This window comes from Aristolochia californica, unplaced genomic scaffold (assembly GCF_029961685.1).
Source record: "Aristolochia californica isolate CCGP_79_NKW_82.1479 unplaced genomic scaffold, dmAriCali1.0.hap1 SCAF_10, whole genome shotgun sequence".
NCBI lineage: Eukaryota > Viridiplantae > Streptophyta > Magnoliopsida > Piperales > Aristolochiaceae > Aristolochia > Aristolochia californica.
The window spans coordinates 32339207-32357993 of NW_027181771.1; the positions used below are offsets into that span (position 1 = coordinate 32339207).

Below are 18787 nucleotides of genomic sequence, written 5' to 3' on the forward strand. Positions count from 1 at the left end.
ACGACAACCACTTGCATTTATTGAAACAATCATCTTCCCCCTTTCTGCGAATTCTCGAACATTTAATTCTTCGCCTCCTTCCTCGAACACCAAAAGATAGAAGGAACGACTCTCCTTGTCCGCTACGTTCATGAGAAATTGGTTTTCTTTCTCCGTGGCCTCAGTTCTTCTCCCAACTTTGCACGTGTTGCGATCCCTCGATCCTCACTCGCGACCGCACATGGCTCCATCGCACAGGTTTTTCTTCTAATTCATTTTCGCGGATGAATCCGTTTTTATTCTTATAGAGCTGCTGCAATCCAAATTTTCAATGGGTTTCTTCGGAATTTTTCCATCTATCATCCAAATTAGAGCAGAAATGAGAAAACTAAGAGAGGAGGTAAGTCTCTCTCTTGGTTTTTTAGAAGAATCTAATAGAGTATGCAGCAACAGGCATACGACAAAGAGACACTCGACGCAGCATATTCTAGTTATGTCTCTATTACTCGAGAACTATGGACCAGTACCACTCATATTACTCACTCCAGATAAGACTTTCAAATACTTGACATAGAGATTCACGCGTTCACCTTGGGCGCCCATCCGGCGATCACATGCTCCTTCGAAGCCTTGGTCTTAACGAAAGATTCTCGGGAGAAGAGGGCCTGCAACGGATAAATAGTAGCAGTGAATAGCAAGTGGCTCTTTGCACTACTCAGTTCAAATATTTCACCTAACCAAGCTGAAACAGAAATATCCCTTCTCTACCTTGTTTTCCAAATGTATACTGCAATTTTAAGGATGAGAGCAAATGACACAATGCACAAAATTTAGGATGACTTTGAAAAGCGATTCTAGGTTTGCTCTAATTCTAATTGAGGCTGAACACATGTTGTATTTTCATATATATATATATATAAGGGACAGATGAGATCATTCAACTAGTTTTATAAAATGCAATATATGAAATAACATTGTTACCCTTGCATGGATTTTTTTTATATAAAAAAATAAAATATGTTTAAAAATGTGCAATTCAACTCCCCTCTTTTTAATGCATAAAAGGTGAGGAAAACCTCCTTGTCCTCTCAGGCGATGGGCCAATAGAAAGGAATGGGCAAATGAGGCCTCATCCTTGTTAGCACTCTTCCTATGTAACCCTATTCAGAATACTTTTGATGAGGTCTAATTATTTGATTCTAGGGATTTTATCCCTTTGATAAATCCATCCCTCTTATCTCTCATCTCAAAATTCCTAATGGCGAAAATTTTGCCATATACCTTTTGACAATAAGTTGTGTCTTACATTGGTTTTGAGGATAACAAAACTTAATTGAACTAATAATTTGTAAATCTAAAGTATTTCAGATATTTCACCTTCAAGAGCATTTCAAAATCTAAAGCGTCAAAACCAAATTCAAGACTTCAAGTACAATTGAAGAACATTTCTTGTAAAAACACCCACAACGCAAGAAGACTCGAGTTCAAGCATTACAAACAAACATCTATACGTAGTCAATTTTTCTAAGAGAGTATTCTAACTCCTATTCCTTAAGTATATTTATAAAATCGGAGGTTTAAGTGATAATTTGCAAATGGAGATGTTTAGGATCATCATAAACATTACTTGGAAACATGTTAAAGCACTGACAGAGAAATTCTGATGTTTTATAGTCTACATTTTTAAACTGGCATAAGAATATTGATCGATCATCCAAAACTGTACAAACCAGAAATATAAAACACAATCGACCAACTTTAGTCAATTGATTGATCATCTAAAACATAGTCATTTCATGTTATAACGCATAATCAATCATCCCACTTGGATTAATCGATTATTGTTGTCCAGACAAATAAAACTTTCATGGAATGATCAATCATCCCTCCAAATTGATCGATCAATCAGAACCTTGCAAGTAAGAGACTTCAAGCATAATCGATCAAATAAAAATACACTGTTGAATCATACTTGTATTGCACAACCAGAGAGAATCTCGATTAATCGATCAACTTAGCTTTTCTGGACCAACGGTAATATAATGATCGATCAGTCCATCGATCAATAAGTCAATTGTTTGATAGAAAAGTAGTCATTATGATCGATTAATCACGTATCAGTGATCAATCAATCAACGATCTGATTTTTGCAAACGGGCAAATAACGACTAGTTTGAGTTGGGGAAGCTATAAATACTCCATCAAACCGTAAGTAAAGGAAGGAATGAGCTTTTATTGGCATATTTTCCAACCACAATCCTTTATCTTGCAAAATTTCATCAAAGTGCTTTAGAGAGAGAGAGAGAGCCACATACTTTAAAAAACCTTCATTCTCTTTCAATCATCCTTGCATTCATCATAGTACAAGTTCCTTGATCTATTCACAACGTGCTACAAAGGAGGAACCAATTTGAATCTCTCAATAAGAAACATCTCTCCAAGTAAGGGTGTAATTTTTCTCTTTTTTTATTGAAATTGTAAAAGGTACATCTAAAACCTGTTACTCTAAATAGAAAGACCTAAATAGAGCTAGAATCTAGCAACAATCTCTTGGGGAGATTGACATGTGTAAAAATCTGTATTGAACTACACGTGCCCAAAGAAAACGAAATCTCTTTTGTAATTTTTCAGCTATTAGAGCTTAATAGTGGAATTTTCCCAAGAACGGGTTCTTGAACGGTGACTACCACTATAGGAACATCAATAACAAAAAACCTTTTTGTCCCTACTCCCCTATTAAGAAGCCACCTGGGCTAACAATACCATATAACCGTATAAGGTGTTAAGCATAGGACCATGCACTGACTTGATATCACATTACCATACAAAATTTTACTTATATAGTGCATTCAATGGGTGACCACTTGATTGGATAATTGAACCTTGAGCCCATGAACCTGATCAACTCTTCATCTCACTTTCTTTCATCTTAAGAATTGGCCTGATTTTTATGTGAGATACATAAATTCTTTTGGAGTGGAAAAGATCATACAAAACTTTATTTGATGTATTTAACACCACAGAAAAATTCCTATTTTCTACATAATTGACCAAGAGAAACTCGTCCAAGTGGTAAAACCATAATTTTAAGAAAAACTAATAAACCTATGGAGTTATAATTGTTCTCAAAATTATGGATATTCTTATTCCCTTAAATGGTTTTATAAATAATTATTTTAAAATTGTTTACAATATTTTTATTTAAAACTTTATGGAAAATGGACCCAATAGACCCCACTTACAAAGTGTCAAATTTGGCATCAAACTTAGTTGGAGACGTCTCATCCAACTAGAGTTTAAGTTTGAGTTAAAAGATTGAGATAAAGGAAAAAAAAAACTCTTTAGAGTAAGAGAGGTTGATGGGTCAATAGAGCGCATGCTGAAGAAATCACATCAATCCTTGATTAAACTCTGCCCCATCTCGTGAGAGAGGGACCTGCCATCAAGAAATAGTTCTTAAAAAGGATTGGTGGACTTCAAATATAGGTGGAATTTCTGCAGATAGATAAGTGTTCTAACTGTTCTACTTTTACAAATCTAAATTTTTTTATTTACTTCTGAAAATTCGGATTAATATGTGGGACAACAATCTCATCCCCTTTACTACGTAGAGATAGATACGGTGGGAGTGGAGAGGAGATCTCTCAAGAAAGGAGGTTAACGTTCCTCATCCAAATAGCAGACAGAAAAGAGAAGGTCCAGGCCACTCCCTAAGTGTAGAAATAGGTGGAAGATCTTCACTTCCTATACTTTCAGAAATGAATCTCTCTCCCTATTTGTGTGAGAGTAAGAAGATTTAATTAACAGTTATGTTGATAGTATGTTCATTAGGCCATATCCATGAATGCAAAGCTGTTGCCAACATTAAGGTCACATTCAAAAATTAGCCTAATTTTTTTCTCCAAAATCTCATCAGTTATAAATTTTGTATTATCTAATACAAAATCTTTTTCTTCTAAATTGTTGTATACAGACACATTAAAAAATGATTGGACACAGAAATTGGTGCCCAACTTGATGAGGCTCTCAATTCAGTTTATTTAGAGAACCAACAATTGAGAGAAAATGAATAAGTAGATTTATAATTGAACTGCCTGAACTTGTTTAAAGTTTAAACCATGTATCTTTCTTTTATTATCTTAAAGTTGATAGGATCAATGTTATAAAACCCAACCCTGTTACCAAGAAGGCAAGGTGACCAGGTCTAGTTAAACCAGGTCATCCAAACCAGGCAAGGTGACGGCCTTTTCTAGTGCTAGTGGACAAAGAGCCTCCACCCTCCCTGCCATCAGTGATAACATACCCAGCTGATTAGGCTGCGTCAGCCAGTTCACACAGGTCTGGGTTTATGGGTATTTTGATCCGGACAATGGCCTGGGACTGATTGAACACGATTCAACTAGCCAGTCTAATCCGGGATTTATAACACTAGTTGGAATTTTTTCTTTACTGTATATATCCTAGAAATCAATCAATCCAACCAAACTTAAGGAGACAGGCCAGTTTCAAAGTTCAGCATGCAGTTATAAAAATCACAAAAAAAATAAAAAAAAAAATCATCATGTGGTAACATTCTGAAGAAAAAAGTTCAGCATGTAGATTTTTCTTTTTATTAATTAAAATAAAACCTTCCACGCTAATCAGGTCCATAACCTAATATAAATGAACAGTTTTTTTAAACAGATTTTATAGGAATCGTTGTCCAATAACTCACATCATCTGCTCCACCTTGGTTGTTAGATGTGACAAAAGCCAAGTTCTAAATCTATTTGCAATAACCAAGAGGCAAAAACCAAAGCAAATCCAACTTGAAGTTAAAAAGAGAATTAATGTACCTTCATGTAATTGTGAACAGCAGTCAAATTCTCCGGGACAGTCCAATTTTTGAAATGGCCAAGGGCAACCTCCAGATGATACAGCTTAGGAGCCAAGCTCAAATCAGCTGCTGTCACCTTATCACCAGCAATGTAAGGGCCCTATATCATATAAGCTGCATAAGTACCTCTTCAAAATCTATGAGAAAAGGAATGAACTTTCGTGACGTAAAATAAATAAAGGCAAAGACTTAGTTTACATCCTACGTTTCGACTGCCTGGGCTTGCTGCAAGCACAAGCTAACAAAGAGTTCAGAACAAAGTGCCTGGTATCCCTCATAGTCATTTTGCTGCTAAAAATAGTTCCATAGTATGAGCGCTCAAGTAAACTGAAAATCATGTAGCATAGCTGTCAGGATACAGTGCCCATCGGGTAACAACCGGCACTTTAGTTACAGTAACACCCAATCAACTTCATCTATAATTAATGTACCTCCACCATCAACTTTGTGAAGTTGGGTCCTCAGCTTGTCCCAAAATGATTATCCAACTTAGGAACCTCTTTCCTAACTAATAAACTCAAGATCTTTGTACTTATTAATCCAAGTGAGACTATTCCTTGACACTCCATCTCACACGTAGGCTCTCTTTTGTGGCTCTACATATGGATAATTGGGTGGAGGCCCACATATGAGTATCTGCTCTAATAGTATGTGAAGTTGGGTCCTAGGCCTATCCCAAAATGACTAGCAAACTTAGAAACCCCTTTCCCAACTAATAAACTCAAGATTTTTGTACTTATTAATCCATGTGGGACTATTTATTAACAAACTTGAATGTGTCATCATATATAATTGATGACATATAATTGATGCACCTTCACCAACAATTTGAACATGTCATCTTCTCAAATTAGTTTCCAAATAAAAACTGGATTCCTCCAACAACTTTCCTAGGTAACTCCAGGAAACTGCCAGAAACTCTACATGACAAAAAACTTGAATAACATGATTTAGCACTACTAGCTAAATTGTTACTGTTTTCTAGCAAAGAACAATCATATTCTTCTATCTTTGAGCCTCCCTTCCAACATGGACAACACCAACAACATCAAATGCCAAGCAGTGTGCAAACTGTTGCTAAGATACTGTTCTACTAAGATAAGAGTCACAGAAAATTTCCAATTGCAAGAACAGTAAAACTATTTAGAAGTATCTCCTAAAAGATAAACTAAGTGATGAAATGAATTTCTTACATAATCAAAAAAGTATATTAAGTCAAGAAATGCTCACATGTGCCTTGAGATGGTCATCCAAAGCTTTTAATTCCTCCAGCAATGCTTCCTCTGAGCCATCAGCTGGGTCCTTGCTCTTCAGAAACTTCACAAATGAGGGAAATATCTTCGAGCCTCTAAAGAGGAGGAGTTTGTGGAGGTGACAATGAAGTTAGTTTCAGGAAATTGTCAAAGCCAGAATTGAAGAAGTTAAGATATATTCCATCAATGTTTAAGAGATAATTTACAAGGATGTCCTGATCTCAATTTTCATGACAAATAACAAAAAGCAATTATGTCATAGTCCACATATAACTTGTTCAGGATTCCAAGTGAAGCTAAGCGTTTCTGACTAGCATCAACTTTACAAATCTTGAACGCAGACTATAAAAATGTTTATCTTCATACTCCCTCTTCTCATATCCAAATCTCTACACGATTTTAAAATCTATGCATCAACTCTGGAGTAGCATGACGTTGTACAAAGAGAATTGAAATTTTTAAGAGATCGTGTGAGAAAATCAGCTCAAGAGTATGTTGGTCACTTTACATAATCGGATATTTTATATTATGGCACTATCTTGTTGAGCATGTTTGATTTAGTCTGCATATAAATTTTTATATTCATAGAAAGAGTAGAATGGGAGTTATAAGGGAATAAGTATTTTCTATGTAAGAAGGGCATTTTTGTTATTCTGTAATCTATGACTAAAAACTAAATAAATAGCATTGGGGGTCTCGCACAACCCCCAACGCAGCTCATTCAGAGCTTGAGCCTCTTTTCTCTCCAATTTCTCTCTCTCTCTCTCTCTCTCTCTCTCTAGATTTTTTATACTTTTTACATGGTATCAGAGCAGTGATCATTGCTGGGAATACATCTTAACCAAAAAAACCTCCTCTTTATCTGGACGTCATCACAGAATCAAGGTTGTTTCAAACCTCCTCGATGACTGGTTGGTAAAAATTCAAATTTTCTTCTTTTTCTTTTGCCATAACCTTAGGCTTAGTGGTTCTGTCATCCTTTAAAGGATTATTCATGCTTTGATTGCCCTAATAGGGGCTCTTTTTGAGAGACCTTGGGATGTGCATCAACTATCCCTAGACCAATGCCTGCATCATCAATCTGCATGCTGACATCAGCCCTAATTGTGGTATATTCTTGGAAGATCCTCTATCTATTTGATATACGGTGTTGATTTGAGTATATATCACTTGCGCACATCTCATCCCTGCCCTAACCCTAATTTTTACGATGTGGAGCTGACATCTATGGAATTTGCAAATTTGGATATTGAAATTGAACATTTGGTGACTCTATACTTACTCTATGGCTGATTTGGGTGATGTTTATGTACCATCTAGCGATATGGGTGGATCTGATGGCAAAGATGTAGTGTTTATGACATTCGAGAAGTTAACAAGACCAAATTAGTGAGAATGTTCTTGAAGGAAAAAAAGAGGACAAAGTAAATCAGAGATGATCCTCCAATCCCAACGACTGATGATTGGGAAGTTGAAGACAACCAGGTTATGACTTGGATTGTCAACAGTATTGATTCAATATTAAGGAATCAAGTGATGCATTGTGAAACAACAAAGGCTATTTGGGTTTCTTAAGAGTATATGTATGCTCAAGAGAGCAATTTATCCAAAGTTTATGAATTGTACACCAATTTCTTTGGTTTGAAAAGGGGTAACAAGACTGTTGCACAATATTACAATGCATTTGTACGTCTCCAGCAAGAAAATTAATGTGTACCATCCATTCACTACGAATGAGTAGGTACTAAGGAAACCACATCATCAACCACTGGTGGCGAAGTTTCTTGATGGCCTAAGTGGAGAGTTTGACAACATTAAGGCACAGATCTTAGCTTCAAAAGAGGTACCTTCATTACCCACTACTTTCAACAGTATTGCGAGGGTAGAAACAACGTTGGTATCCAAAGAAGAAAAAGGAGATAAGATGACAGATGTTGCAGCACTTAATACTTTGGGCCCTAGTCCTAGCACAGCAAACTCATCTTGAGGTTAGACAGGTTCCGGGAGAGGTAGAGGTAGAGACAACTTAGGTAGAGGTCGAGGCAAAGGTAAGTCCGAGAGGAAGTGTGTTCATTACTTTGATAGATGTTGGATAAAATTTGGAAAGCTGGCCTAGGCAAACTCTACCAACCATCAGACTAGTGGAACAATATCAGAGGTTGTTGCTTCTATCTCCTCAGGAGGAGTTGATAAGGTATAACTATTTCAGTAACAACAACAGATTATGCAACGTCTAGCTCAGTTATTAGTTGGTTCATCTTCAACATCTATGGTTCATGCTCCTACTCCTACTGCTACTCTGGCTACTTCAGGTATGTCTGTTCTTCATGTGTCCTCTTCTCTTACTTGGGTTATCGATTCCAGAGCTATTGCTCACATGCCAGGTACATCATCCTTGTTTTCTAACATAAAAGAGTCATCACATATAAAACAAATAAATTTAGCTGACTAGTTTGTTTACTGAATCCAGGGTGTTGGCACTGTTATCCCTGAATCGTTCTTGTCTCCGTAGTCTGCTTTATTAATTCCTAAATTTCCCTTAAATCTACCGTCAGTGAGCCAATTAACTAAATCTATGAATTTTTCTCTGACGTTTTATCCTACTCATTGTCTATTTCAGGATCTCAAGATAAAGAGAACGATTGGTTCCGCACATGAGAAAGATGGTTTATATTATTTGGAGAGCCACTTGCCAGCACTTCATACATCTACTACCCTATTTTAGTGGCATTTGCAATTAGGTCATCCTTCGCCAATAAAACTGATTCAGTTCTTTCCAAAATTTCCTTCCAAGCTTACATTTCAGTGCGAGTCGTGTCAGTTGGGCAAGCATCACCGAAGCTCCTTTCTAACCTCACATCATTAGAAAAGTCAACAATTTGAGGTTATCCATTCAAATATTTGGGGCTCTTGTTCTATAATGAGTTTGCTTGGCTTTAGCTACTTTATCTCATTTATTAATGATTTTAATAGGTGTACTTGGGTCTATCTCCTTCGGGAGAAGTCTGAAGTTTTCGATGTATTCAAACTCTTTTACAATGAAATAAAGAATTAGTTTTCGGCTTCTATTCATATTATGAGTTTAGGCAATGGTCTTAAATTTATGAATCATAAGTTTGACAACTTTTGTCAAAATCAAGGGATCATTCATCAAACTTCATGTGTGTTTACTCCACAACAAAATGGAGTCGCAAAGCGTTAAAATCATCATCTACTAGAAGTAGCTCACACTATGATGTTATATATGAAGGTTCCTAAGCACATTTGGGGTGATGTACTGCTTATTGAATTCTATTTGATCAATCGGATGCCTTCATCTATCCTTGAAGGTAAAATTTTCATTCAAATTTTGTTGCCTTCAACTCCATTTTCTTAGTTTCGCCTTGTGTCTTTGGATGTGTTTGTTTTACTCATGTTATGAGATCATCCAAAGATAAGTTATCTCCTCGTGAAATTAAGTGTATCGTCCTTGGGTACTCTCGTACATAAAAGAGGTACAAGTGTTTTTGTCCATCCACTGAAAAACATTTGTATCCGTAGATGTCACATTTTTTTAGGATACTCCTTTTTTTTTAGTCTACTACTCCCATTGATGTACCATTTTTTTCCCAATTTCTGAGCCAGTTATTCGCCTGTCGGTTGATCATTGTCTTGGACCTACACAAAGTATCATTGTTGAGAAACCCTTGTAGCTATATCAGGGTCAACAGGTGCAGGACCATGACTTATCTTCGTCTCAAGATCCTGAGTTAAATGATCACCACCTACACATTGCTTTAAGGAAAGGTGTTTGAAAAGGTACTCGTCATCAGTTGTTTCATTTTGTGTCATATGATCATTTGTTTGACAACTACAAAAATTTTGCATTGTCTATCTCTACTTGCACTATTCCTTCTTCAGTGCAGGATACTATGTCCTCTCCATAGTGGGAGCAAACCATGAATGTTGAGATAGTTACATTGTTAAAGTGAGGAACTTGACAGTTATGTGAGTTACCTTCAGGTGCTACATTGGTTGGCTATAGATAGGTGTATATAGTCAAATACAAGGTTGATGGCTCGGTTGAGAAGTATAAAGCTCGTTCGGTGGCCAAAGGATATACACAAACTTCATGGCGTAGATGTGTTTGAAACTTTTTGTCCACTTGCTCGATTATCTTTGATACACATTCTGGTATCTATTGTTGTTACTCAAGATTGACCCTTATGCCAGTTAGACATAAAGAATGCTTTTATGCAAGGTGACCTAGAAGAAGAGGTCTATATGGAGCAACCTCCAGAGTATGTTGCTCAGGGGGAGATGCACAAGGTATGCAGACTCAAGAAAGCAATGTATGGGTTGAAACAAAGCCCTCGTGCTTGGTTTGATAATTTTAGCCAAGTAGTGATGTCTACAGGTTTTTCTAAGAGCCACTACGATCATTCGTTATTTATCTTGAAAAGGCCTAGCAGTGATACTCCTAGAATTGAAGAAGTTAAAAAGCTACTTGCTACCCACTTCCAAACCAAAGACTTGGGAGCATTGAAATACTTCTTGGGTGAGGAAGTTGCAAGAAACAAAGAAAGACTGATGTTATCTCAAAGAAAGTACATAATTGATATGCTACATGAGTATGGATTTTATGGAGCTAACCCAGTAGATACTCAAATGGAAGTTGGACTTAATCTACACAATGACTAAAGTGTAGGATTGAATGATAAAACATTGTATAGGAAACTGGTTGGGAAGCTCATATATGCCACAGTTATGTGCCTAGATATATCTTTTGTAGTAAGTGTAGTAAGCCAGTTATGGAACACCAACGGAAAATTCATCTCGAAGCAACTTAAAGGATCTTGAGATATGTCAAGGGAGCACCAGGGAAAAATCTTTTCTTTAAAAATAATGGTCGCTTGAAAATTGAGGTCTTTTCTAATGCAAACTATGCTAGGTCAAAGATAAACAGAAAATAACTACGAGTAATGTGCCTTTTTGGGTGGCAACTTAATCGGTTGGAAAAACAAAAAACAAAATGTTGTAGCTAGATCAACCGCAAAACGGAATACAAGGCTATGACACATGTTGTTAGAAAGCTCATGTGGGTGAGATCGGTCACTAGGGAGTTAGGCTTCCATCAGAATGAAGCTATGACTATGTTCTATGATAACCAGGCCGCTATATTTATTGCCAGCAATCCAATTTTTCATGAGAGAAAAAAACGCATAGAGGTGGATTGTCATTTTGTTGGAGATGCTATGATGAAGAAATATGTGATCACCCCCTATGTTCGTTCAACTGATCAACTCGGAGATGTCTTCACCAAGGCATTAGGAAAACGTGAATTTTATGAACTTCTGTAACAAGTTGGGCCTCATAGATATATATTCTCTAACTAGAGGGGGAGTGTAAGAAAATCAGCTCAAGGGTATTTTGGCCATTTTACAAGATCAGATATTTTATATTATGGTACTATCTTGTTCAACATGTTTGATTTAATTTGTATGCAGAATGGGAGTTATAAGGGAATAAGTGTTTTCAATGTAAGAGGGGCATTTCTGTAATTTACGACTTAAAACCTAATAAATAGTATTGGGGGTCGTGCACAACCCCGACGCAGCTCATTCAGAGCTTGTGCCTCTTTTCTCCCCTCTTTCTCACACTGTCTCTCCTTCTCCACACTCTCTCTAGATTTTTCATACTTTTTACAGATCAAAACCCAACTTGATGCTGCCCCCTGGAAAAAAATCATCACTTTCAGGAGAGTTTCCTGACCCCTGGTATGTGCGCTGAGAAATCAGTTAGAAGAATTGCTTAACTTCCTCTATACCTGGTTTCAGAGCAGCCTGCTGCAAAGAGAAATTTGAGGTGCTTTGTGATAATGCCAAGAAAAAGGTGAAAAGCAAAAAAGCCATTTAGGTCAGAAGTTGAGAGAAAAAACATGGTAGCAAGTAGGAGCAAAGGCAGAAAAAAGAAATGCTGGTAGAAAGGCAAAGGAGCTACACGTTAAATGTCTAAAGCAGCCCTAGTCCCTTGGGGGAGTCTAAAAAGAAAGTGTTTCTCTCTTAAAGGCTGCTCAAGTTCAATTGTCACATACATAAAGAATAAAACAAACTTTATCACATTATTGACCTATTAATTAGACATCTAATTGGGTAGGGCCTAATTAGTTCCTGCTTGGGATATGCTACTTTGGGCAAACACTAGCCAGGAAATCTGCAACTTGAAGTGCCGTGGAGGAAGGGAGAGGCACTTCCTAGTTTCTGCTTCAATGACACTGGAATTAGAAGCTTAGATAAAACCCGTCAGTTAAATTTTGCATCACAGCCTGAGCTCATACAAAATTGGCTTCCTTTTTCACATGAAGAAGAGTAAGATTGGCTGCATTTCAAATCAATTAGAACAAGAGGATTCAGCTCCCTTGACCTCTATACATACAGAGTCAGATGAAATAGTATACAAAACATATGAGTGTCAGCATGCAGCGTGGATAATGCTATACCCAATATAAGTAAACAAATGGAGAAGTATTCTTGTCCAATTGAACAAAATTTTCAGAATGAAACTGGAAATTAAGGCTATAAACTGAGCAAAGGAAGAGTAAGTTCAGATTGGCTTCAACTGATGAGCACCAAAAACTAAGAGGACATTGAAAAAACAGCTCGAACCTATCAAGTAAAAAGAGTAAAGGTAGTTGGCCTCAGAAGAGAATGTAGAGAATGTAACCATGATTCCACCTCTATGCAGGGGAAGGGGCCTTCTTTTTTATTTCGTCAACTTTTGAGGCGTATACAAGATGGATTAGCAGGATCCATTAAGTTAAACTGGAAGGACTATAACTTGCGCTCTCACAGAAGACCTGAGCCAGGTGTCCATTAAAATGGAATGCACATTCTAATGATTCAGAATAAGTGGTAACAGGACTAAAAATAAACATGACATGTAAGAAATGCACAGGAAGAAATTGAAAAAATGTTTTTTTTTAGTGTTAATTACAAACGCACAGACCCCCTTACCCCCTGGTGACACTTGAAACCCCTCATGTGACCACTGAGCCAAAGGCCCAAGCGACGGAAATTGCAAAAAAAAAAAAAATGTGACATTGCTAAACAACATAAAAGAGAATTTAAACTGAAAAAAAAAAAAAAAAGAAGAAAGAACTAACACAGAAGCGTATTCCGGAGGAGTAACCAACGATGGCTCCGGGTACTTTTCCTCAATAGTCTGCGTAATAACATCGGAATCCGGGACCCAGTTGTCAGCCGCTTTGCACACGGGCACCTTCCCTTCAGGGCTAATATCCAAAAACCTGCCCATTCATGCCCGTATAATCACAGTCAATCGATAAACCGAAAATAGAAAATCCAAGAGAGATACAAATGCAAATGCTTCCTCAGTACTTAAAGTAAAAACCTACCATTGAGGCTTGTTACTGACATCGACCAACTTCATGTCATAAGGGATTTTCTTCTCCTCCAGTGTTAGGAGCACCCTTTGGCTAAAAGGGCCTGAAAATCATCAGAAACAGATTAAAAAAATAATACGCACAAAGAACAGTAAAATAAAAAAATAAGTGTACTGAAGAACTGAGAGGAAAAACTAACAGTCCCCAAGCACATCAGGAGCTTCAACCGCGGCCTTCACACAAATTTGAATTGGCTCCATTTCGGTGTTTCGATGAAGTAAACGTGGTGGAAGAGAGTATCAAAGAGATATCTGAACTCCCCGAGAAACTAAAAGAAACTGCTCGAATATGTGATGGATTGAAACGCGTTTCTGTGCGAAATATAAATGCAAATTTTCAAACCTTCATTCCACGAGAGGATCTTAACGTAAGACGCTTCAGACGTATCTTGGTCCTCGGCCTGTGGCAGCTCAGGGGTAAATGAGCCTGGAACCCATTGACGGGCGTCTAAGATCAAAGTTTCTCGGGGGAAAATGTCCTTCAAATATTTTTCTCCATCACAACCAAAATATATTCACACGCGAATCACGTGTTGCCGCGACTCTCGTCCTCTTTGTTTTTGCTTTCATATCATGAAATGGAAGTGACGATGAGTAGAGACATCAAAATAAACCGGTGGACCAGAGAAAAAAGTGAGCACGGTCACTACCCTATGCCATAAGCTAGTGGGATGTCCACGACTGAAGAGAATCTAAGCTAAGTAAAGTAAAGTAATGTGTAGGGTAAAGTACTTGTTTGTATTAGCGTGTATAATATAAAATAGTATAAAGTATTTATTTGTGTTAGAATGCAAATGGAAAGTGTAGTGTAAATTGTAGATAAATTGTTTATTAAATAAAATATTTTGATATATATCTGATTTTTAGAAAATTAAATTAATATTAGTTAATAAATAAAATATATTAAATATAACAATTAAACAAATACTTACTTTTATATTATTAAGATTAAAATTTTATAATATTTAAATATGAAATAATTATACAGACATTATACTACACAGCATACTACACAGACGTCGTAATAATAAAAATAAAAACAATACAAGTATAACTCAATCACCTATTTAATATAAAGAATTCATTTTTTAGCCTTTTTTTTGTCAAATTAGAAGTTGGGACTACAGGTTAAGGGTTCGGGGTAGAGTTGAGTTCTTAAAAATATGGGCAGAGGGAATGAGGCAAGAACAAAGTTGAGGGAAAGGAAAAAGGTGTGGAAAAAACCTTGGTTTTGAAGTCGAGGCTCGAGGATAGGTTTAATGTTTAGAAACTCCACTCGACCCAAACATTAAACAAAGCTAAAACTATTTTAAAATGAATGAAAGAAAATAAAGTTAAACTACTAGTTTTAATTATACTTTATAATTAAAAAATAAAATTGGGAAGTAATTAAATACTAAGTATTGCATAATGAAAAAGTCCAAAATACGAATATAAAATCAAAAACAAAAAAATAGATTATAAAAAATAAAAATAACATAACTAATAACGATGGTTATTTTAAAAAAAAAAAAAAATAGTAATTATGGTGTGCCTTGCTTTGAGTTACTAGTCTTCCTCGCTTAGTGAGTGGAAGACGACATTGAGAAGATGAAGAAGACTGTTAAGAGGACAACGGAGGTTGCAAAGAGGAGAGAGAAGTTGTTGAAGGTTGTCAATGCTGGGGATGCGAGAGGAAGAGAGTCGAGCGTCGGGAAGAGGTCGTAGAGGGGGCGACTGAAATCGTCGGAGGTCAAGAGTGAGAGAGGAGCTGAAATTTTTTTCTCCAAAACCCTTTCGTTCAATAGACCGAGTCCGATGTAATTGATGGAGAAAAAGTGAATTCAAAGCTCGACCCCTTTGAATTCACTTTCCCTCACATTATGCCTAAAACGAGGGAAAATAAATTACATCCCAACTTACAGAGGGCATTAACGGGTTTTAGCATATGTTACCCAGAGGACACTAACATGGCCTTAGTGTACTTTGAAAGTGTATTGTAAAGTACTTTATTGTGTTAGTGTACACCACAAAAAATTTAATGGAAAGTTGAAAATTAATTTATTAATAAAATACCCTGATAAATTTAACTTTATAAAGATAATTTATTTAACTTATAAATTAAAAAATAAGGTAAATAATTTAAAATTTTAAAATAAATAATTTACTGTACATGTTTTGCATAGCACACAACCATATCTTAAATAGCTCAGCAAAGAAGTAGGATATCATTGCAACTTTTAGTCATTTTGAGAAGTAGAATTTTACCAAGAATATTTAAGAACTAGGATCAAAATTAGAAAAAGTTCACTTCGATTGTAGACCATTGAACTGTTGAGTAGTTAACTGATCAATTAACTGCTCAATTCGTAAGGGGGCTAAAACTCATAAACCTACAAAGAGAGTTAATACATATTGTTGAAAGTTATGAATTGCATTTGTCTCATGCTTCTCTATCCTTAGGGAGTCGCACGTACTAGTTTTAATCTGTCTTCGTAGCTGCTTGCGGCTGAGTTTAGCCTCTGCAACCTCTCCTTCCCCCAGAAACCCTGCTCGGACAGGGTTTTAGGTCTCTACCCAAATACCCTCTTGTGGCATTACAGACGCGAGTGAGAAGAGCAAGACACGGAAATAGATAAGAGGGGAAGGAATGGAGACACTTGGCCTCTCGACACTCGACACTCCGCTTTGCTTCTCTCGGCCTCATCCAGTATCCTCCATGTTTCTTTCTTCAGCATCTTTTCTTTCCAATCCTCTTTCTAAAGCCAGAGCTTCGTCATTTCCCCTTCGGCTGTCCTGTACTCCGCTCTCGTCTTCCCTCCAGAGCCCTTCAGACTTCCAGAATATTCAAAACTCTCCTAAAACCCTAAAAGCCAAAGCCCCCCGCTCCTCTCTCCTCAAGACCGTCTCTGTTGCTGTTGCCTCCACTGCCCTTCTCTTAGCGCAGTTTCAGAAACCCTCGCTTGCTGTGTCCACTCCTCCCCCTACTGTGGAAACCAAGGAGGACTCTGTCTCGGACGTCGAGAAGGAGAAAGCCCTCAAAGAGTATATTGATTCCCATCCGGATGATGTTAGCGCTCTCAAAGCCCTAATGGAGGTCAAAGTTAAACTACAGAAACTTCCGGAGGCGATTGATGAACTCGATCGATTGATCCTCCTCCAGCCGGAGGAGAAAGAGTGGCCTCTTCTACGAGGCCACCTCTATCTCTACTCGGGAGAAGTTTCCACCGCTAAATCCATCTTCGAAGAGTTAATCTCTGCAGACCGTTTCCGTGTCGAGGCATATCATGGTCTGATGATGGCTGTTTCTCAGTCTGATCCCGACAGTTTGGAAGGGTATTTGAAAAGAGTCAAGGAGACGGTAGAAAGATGCAAAAAAGAGAGGAAAGAAGATTTAAGGGATTTCAAGTTGCTACTAGCGCAAGTACAGGTTACTCAAGGGAAGTACGAGGATGCTCTAACTCTGTACAAGGAACTCGTAAAGGAGGATCCAAGGGACTTTAGACCTTACTTATGTCAGGGAATTATTTACGCTTTGCTGCGAAAGATGGATGAGGCGGAAAAACAATTCGAGAAGTATCGGAGGCTTGTTCCCAGGGGGCATCCATATGCGGATTATTTTGATGATAATGTACTTGCGACAAAGGTTTTCTCACAAATGAGGGACAATGAAATGCCAGTTTCTAAAAGATGAGTCGAGCAACGAGTGTAATGGGTAAATTTTTTTATTTTTTGTTTAATTTTTCATAACAATCATAGTTTAGTAGTTATGATCTGAGTTATAAATGTAATGCTAATCAACATTTTTTGGTGACTCCGGTTCTATTTTTGTTGACTTTGTTCTAATTGGATTTTCAGACAGATGGGAAGACTCTCTATTTGTTTGTTTGAAAATAAAACCTTTTTTTCTGTTCTAATAATTGGTGCTGAGTAAACTCTTAAGTTCAATCAAGCTTACACATAAAAAAAGAATGGATATTATCAATAATCTCTAAGCAAGGCTAAGTAATATGGAAACTTCATGTGGTTTATTCTGGCCTTAGTACTGGTTCTGAGTGAATTTTATATTCCAATCTAGCTTCTAAATATTGGATGTGTTTTACATCTAGCTTCTCTGCCATGATCAGTATATCACTGCAGTTTTTTTTCTTCTGTTTTCTCTTGTCTAATATAAGGTAAAATAATAAATGAATCTTTTCATTTGGATTGACTATAGTTTGTGTAGTAAGATGCTACTGTAACCTAGGCTGTAAACTGAACTGTTATCTGCTTCCAGTGTGACATTTTTTCTTGAGCTATGGATTTCAATTTGTTTAGGCCAAGGATTATTAATGTTGGGGTTTAGGAGAACTTGGTTATGGATTTCTGAAAGAATGCTGTTTGCTGCCAAAAGAGACTGCTATAAGTTGCTCTACTCCTGCTTATGTTATTGAGAATGTGGCGGATTTTTTTCAAGGAGCTGGACAATGATAAACTGCTTGATTAATCATTGAAGCAAGTTATAAATGAGATCAATATAAACCTGGCAAAATCTGCCCTTATAAGAGTGAGAACAATTACAGGATCTTCGTGTGTCTTTAGTGAGGAAAACTAATTGACATTGGAAGGTGAGAGATCCAGTAATAAGTGAACTTTAGGGGGAAAAGTTGGCTTACATGAGCTGAATAAAATGCTGAGGTAGTAGGTATATTGTAGTGTTTGAATTTGAACTTTTCCGTTGTGGATAAACGTGTGTATTCATCTTTTTTTAATAACTTGCTCACGTGTGTAGTGGTCCAAGGCCTATCCCAAAATGACCAACCAATTGAAGAAACCTTTTTCTCAACTAATAAATTCAAGAACTTTGTCCTCACTAATCCATGCCCTTCACGTGTAGGTCTTCTTTTGTGGCTCTACAAGCGGATAATTTGGGTGGAAACCACATATGAGTACTTGCTTTGATAACATGTGAAGTTGGGTCCAAGGTTCATCCCAAAATGATTAGCCAACTTAAAAAATCTATTTCCCAACTAATAAACGCAAGATCTTTTTATTCACTAATCTATGTAGGACTATTCCTTAACATAAAGTGATGATGTGGATGAATTAAATTAAGAAGTATTACATGTCTTTGTCGAGTTCTGCAGCAACTTTCTAGGTGTTGTCTGGATGGACTTCTATCATGATTGGCCTACCGTGAGTGACATGGACAACATGGTGAGATAGGTTGTTTGGCTGGTTCTACTGACTTGTTGATATGCTCTGTCTATATTGTATGGGG

General features: G+C 37.0%; 2 protein-coding genes across 2 annotated transcripts; one reads left to right on the forward strand and one right to left on the reverse strand.

The window, feature by feature from the left end:
• Positions 1 to 359: 359 nt before the first annotated feature.
• Positions 360 to 13959, reverse strand: LOC137936611 (probable glutathione S-transferase DHAR1, cytosolic). Its single transcript, XM_068781400.1, has 6 exons — positions 13689 to 13959; positions 13502 to 13592; positions 13250 to 13393; positions 6086 to 6203; positions 4815 to 4955; positions 360 to 644 (listed from the first exon to the last, which is right to left on the reverse strand). The coding sequence occupies exons 1-6, from the start codon at positions 13747 to 13749 to the stop codon at positions 558 to 560; spliced, it is 642 nt and encodes a 213-aa protein (XP_068637501.1). The 5' UTR covers positions 13750 to 13959; the 3' UTR covers positions 360 to 557.
• A 2064-nt stretch (positions 13960 to 16023) lies between these two features.
• On the forward strand, positions 16024 to 17368 carry LOC137942493 (protein SLOW GREEN 1, chloroplastic-like). The gene has a single exon (XM_068788174.1). The coding sequence runs from the start codon at positions 16178 to 16180 to the stop codon at positions 17219 to 17221; it is 1044 nt and encodes a 347-aa protein (XP_068644275.1). The 5' UTR covers positions 16024 to 16177; the 3' UTR covers positions 17222 to 17368.
• The last annotated feature ends 1419 nt before the right edge of the window (positions 17369 to 18787 follow it).